Below are 4,665 nucleotides of genomic sequence, written 5' to 3' on the forward strand. Positions count from 1 at the left end.
AAAAGTTGTTTTCACGTTTTAGGCTCAACACAAAAACCAGGGAGACAAATTAAAAGAATAGGGCTTTTGAGCTAGATCAGTTGTTTAAACGAACACACAAGCAGTTCAAGAATGTTTGATTATTTTAGATTGTAACTAATTTTCTTTAATATATTATAGTATTCTACTTCCTTTTGCATGTTTATGGTTATAACTGACTATCAAAAAAAAAAAACTACTTTCTTTAATTGTATTATCAAAATACATCATTTTTATTGTTGCGTTGCGCTGATGTGTCTGACCATAACTAATCCACTTAATTCCCCCCTATTTTAGGTGGTTTTGTCATCTTGAATAAATTAGAGAGCAGATATATAATATATATATATATATATATATATATATATATATATATATATATATATATATATATATATATATATATATATATTCTAAACAAATCAGAGCTTAACACTTTAAAATCCCCCCCAAAAATGTTTTTCCTAATAAATAACAAAAAAGGGTATAATATGTACACCATATACTAAAAAAGTTGTCTCTATAGGCTTGTAGTGTATATGCTAACCATACCTGAAATTTTACATTTACAATGCGAGCTGATGTTTGAATAGAAAAATATATGAATATAGTCAGATGATTTTTTTTTTTTTTTTTTTTTACCACAACTTTGAAAAAAAGTGATTTTTGATTCATTTAAATACCCAGTTTTACATTATTGGGTTAAACAAGCTCCTGTTTAAAATTGAGACCAACCTAAAAAGTCTGAGTAATTTTATGTGCAAACTGTATTTTAGAAGTGGGTGTTTATGCAATCTGAATGTTCTCTATTCCTACATTCCATCCTACTTAAATCCCATTTTTATATGCTGTTTATACACACATGCTTTCTGTAAGCACTGTCAGATAGCTACAGGGTACCCCACCTCTAGAGTATAAGAACACAAATACACAGCAGGATAGATGCAGCAAGAGCTTACATAGCTGAAGTTGGGAAATAAAGCAATGATATTGAGAACAGCAGTATTTCCTCTACTCCCTCCCTCTTTGAGAAGGGGGCTGAGCTGCAGAGGGGTTGACATCACTCTGTAGGGTTGGTGAAAGGAAACATCCTGTCCTTTTTAAAGCTGAGCACTATTTCACACCTTGGGAGAGATGGGTACTGATTTTTATAGCAAACACTTCAGCACAGAAGTGGAGTTGTACTGTGCAGAAGTCTGATTTCATCGGAAGCAAAAGTTGTTAGTGTTTTTTTTTTTTGTTTTGTTTTGCTTCCAGAGATCTTGATTCAAAGATCCTTTGAGTTGGGAGAGCAGAGTTTAGAAGCTGAAAGTTTTTCAGAAGCAGTGTCCTGTGCATGTTGGGCTCATGGATCCTTTGTATGTGAAGATTGTTTGAAAGTATCCAAGATAAATCAGCTGCTGTATTTTAGGACACTTTCAGGTTAATGAGCTATGGCAGGCTCCCTTTCCTATTCTATACAATCCACTGCTGTGATAGCTGCAATCATTACATTCCTTGTCCTCTTTACCATTTTTGGCAACATTCTGGTAATCATTGCTGTGCTCACCAGCCGCTCACTGAAGGCTCCACAGAACTTGTTCCTGGTGTCATTGGCTGCAGCAGATATATTAGTGGCTACTCTTATTATACCTTTCTCATTGGCCAATGAGCTAATGGGGTACTGGTACTTTGGGAAGACCTGGTGTGAGATGTACTTGGCTCTTGATGTCCTTTTTTGCACATCCTCCATAGTCCACTTGTGTGCTATCAGCTTGGACAGGTACTGGTCTGTTAGTCAAGCCATTGAGTACAATACCAAAAGGACCCCAAAGCGAATAAAGTGCATAATCCTTATTGTTTGGACCATTGCAGCATTGATTTCTTTGCCTCCTCTTATTTATAAAGGCAAGAAGAAAGACTCTCCTGATGGCAAACCCCAGTGCAAGTTGAATGAGGAAGCTTGGTATATCCTTTCCTCTAGTATTTGCTCCTTCTTTGCTCCCTGCCTCATCATGATCCTGGTATACCTGCGGATTTATCTCATAGCCAAACGAAGAAGTAGAAAAAATAGCACCAGCAGTAAAACCAAGCTAAGCACAACGGGGTTCTTTAAACACAGCATTAGACACAGTTTAGAGAACTCTAACCCACAAGCTCATAACTGTAATCATCCCCAAGACCAAGCATTGTCTGTGCAACTTGATGTCCAACATGGTACTGCAGCCCAGGAGAACAATGATCAAATAACAGAACCAGCCACCTCTAAGCAACATGGAGAGATCCTAAAGCAGAATAATGGCCATGGAACCTCGATGATGGACACTGTTGCTACAACCAGTGGTGTAGTGTTGGCCAACAAAATTAAAGACTCCAGTCTCACCAAGAAAAAGAGTCACATTAATCGGGAGAAGAGGTTCACCTTTGTTTTGGCTGTGGTAATTGGGGTTTTTGTCCTTTGCTGGTTTCCTTTCTTTTTCACATACAGTCTTGTTGCAATCTGTCCTGAACTCTGCTACATACCTGATAGTGTCTTCCAGTTCTTCTTCTGGATAGGTTACTGTAACAGCTCCCTCAATCCTGTGATATACACCATATTCAACCAAGACTTCAGAAAGGCTTTCAGGAGGATCCTATGTGGTCACTGGTCCCAGACAATTTGGTGACCAGCTGTGGTCATGACTAAAAAAATAGAACTTTATTTATTTGACTTGGGGTTTGTATGATCTAAACTCAGTGCGTGAATGTTAAAGAAATAGACTTAAAAAATATTCAACTGCTAGCTTTATTTTGATACTTGCAGAATATTTCCCTTTAACAAATTTGCATTGTAATATTCATCTGAAAAGCCCAGCTGTAATTTTGAATGACAAGTACCAAATGCTACGTAGGTATATGTGTGTCAACCATTTTTTAACTCTCAACTATGTGTATTTTATTATAGTTGTAGAAATCTGGAGGTGGTAGGATAAATTAAACTGCTGCTAACTCTCATGCCTTTGTGCTGGAAACCAATGTTGCACAGCCAGTGTCTTCGTCCCTTGCCTAGCTTTGCCCTTTAAGTTCTTAATAAATGCTACCTCATTCTGAAAAAAGTTTTAAGTCCTACAAATGGACCCTGTTTGAATCCAACTACTCTTCTGCTATGTAAAAACCATACACGTCGTCTTTGCTCCTTTAAATTTTTATATACTTTTTTTTTTTTTTTAAATGAATGTCAAAGTGATAGGAAAGGTAAAATTAAAATGCTGTTCAGCAAAGGACAGCAAAATATTGAAGCAAATTTGATAATAGAAGTAAATTGAAACTTTATTTTAAAAAATTGTTTCTTCTATCTGAATCATGAGAGAAAATTGTGGGGTTTTCTGTATCCTTGTATTGGAAAAGGTCTTCAGATCCATTTAATTTACACAATATCAAACCTTTCTATATGTAACAATGGGTATCTTTATAACCTATATAAAAATGTTGTTGGGTTTTTGTTTGTTTTTAAAGGAACACAACCTAAATATTTTTTTTTGTGATTCAGATAGAGCACGACATTTTAAGCAACTTTCTAATTTACTCCTATTATCAAACATTCTTCATTCTCTTGGTAGCTTTATTTGAAATGCAAGAATGTAAATTTAAATGCCAGCCCATTTTTGGTGAACAAACTTGGTTGTTCTTGCTGATTGGTGGATAAATTCATCCACCAATAAAAAAGTGCTGTCCAGAGTTCTGAACCCTCCAAAAAAACTTTGATGCCTTCTTTTTCAAATAGATAGCAAGAGAACAAAGAATAATTGATAATAAGAGTAAATTAGAAAGTGGCTTACAATTGCATGTTCTATGTGAATCAAAGAAAAAAATTGGGTTCAGTGTCCGTTTCATCACACATGCACCATAAGAGCTATAAGTAAAACTGCTTTAGTGTTTTGGTACTGAATACTATTGACACCTAGTATACAAACCAAATTTATATTTGGGTAAGTTTTGACCTATTATAGCCTTTCATATTTGGCTTTAATGGCATTGACAAATGGTTGCTCTTTGCTGTTCATGCTTCTTTGGTCTTTAGATGAATCTATACTTGTTTAATAGAGGTTTGATAAATTTAACAGATCTTTAATTAAATGTATTTTTGAACCTCGAAGCAAATCAAAATATAAATAAACCACACTGGTTTCAGAATAAACTTTTGTTCTAAGTAAACCCTGGTTTGGTGTCACTGCCCTTTACCATCATATTCTTATATTTATACTGTTATACATTTTTCTAGACTGTGCATGTTACACACATGTATAATTTTACATGAGAATGTCCCTTTAAAGGGACATTAATCACCTATTGCTTTTGTGTAAAAACTGCTTGACCCACTATCTAGAAAGGCCAAAAAAACAAAACAAACTGGTTTTTATTTTTCAAAATGCTGCCTAAATCTGATTTTGGTTTGCAACATTTTACAGAAAATGAAGGGTGCATCATTTATTTTTTTTGCCTCGCTACAGAGCACACGTTTACATTAAAAAGATTAGATGTTCCTTTAAACTGGTTACTGGAAACTAAAGTTGTTTTTATTTAATTTATTTACTTCATCTAAATTTTTCTTTTAAATTTAAGCAGAAACTGCACATTCAGAAGAGCTTGGATAGATTTTCTCATACCCTAGGGTATGTAGGTAAATAC

General features: G+C 34.8%; 1 protein-coding gene across 1 annotated transcript; it reads left to right on the forward strand.

Annotated features, from left to right (window-relative positions):
* The first annotated feature begins 1,285 nt into the window (after positions 1-1,285).
* ADRA2B (adrenoceptor alpha 2B) lies at positions 1,286-4,191 on the forward strand. Its single transcript, XM_053718186.1, has one exon. It carries the CDS (start codon positions 1,452-1,454, stop codon positions 2,661-2,663), a length of 1,212 nt encoding a protein of 403 aa, XP_053574161.1. The 5' UTR covers positions 1,286-1,451; the 3' UTR covers positions 2,664-4,191.
* Positions 4,192-4,665: the final 474 nt, after the last annotated feature.

Source organism: Bombina bombina, chromosome 6, assembly GCF_027579735.1.
Source record: "Bombina bombina isolate aBomBom1 chromosome 6, aBomBom1.pri, whole genome shotgun sequence".
Taxonomy (NCBI): Eukaryota; Metazoa; Chordata; class Amphibia; order Anura; family Bombinatoridae; genus Bombina; species Bombina bombina.

Coding starts and splice junctions, on each gene's coding strand:
- ADRA2B (XM_053718186.1), top strand. CDS start 1,452: ATGGCAGGCTCCCTTTCCTATTCTATACAATCCACTGCTGTGATAGCT.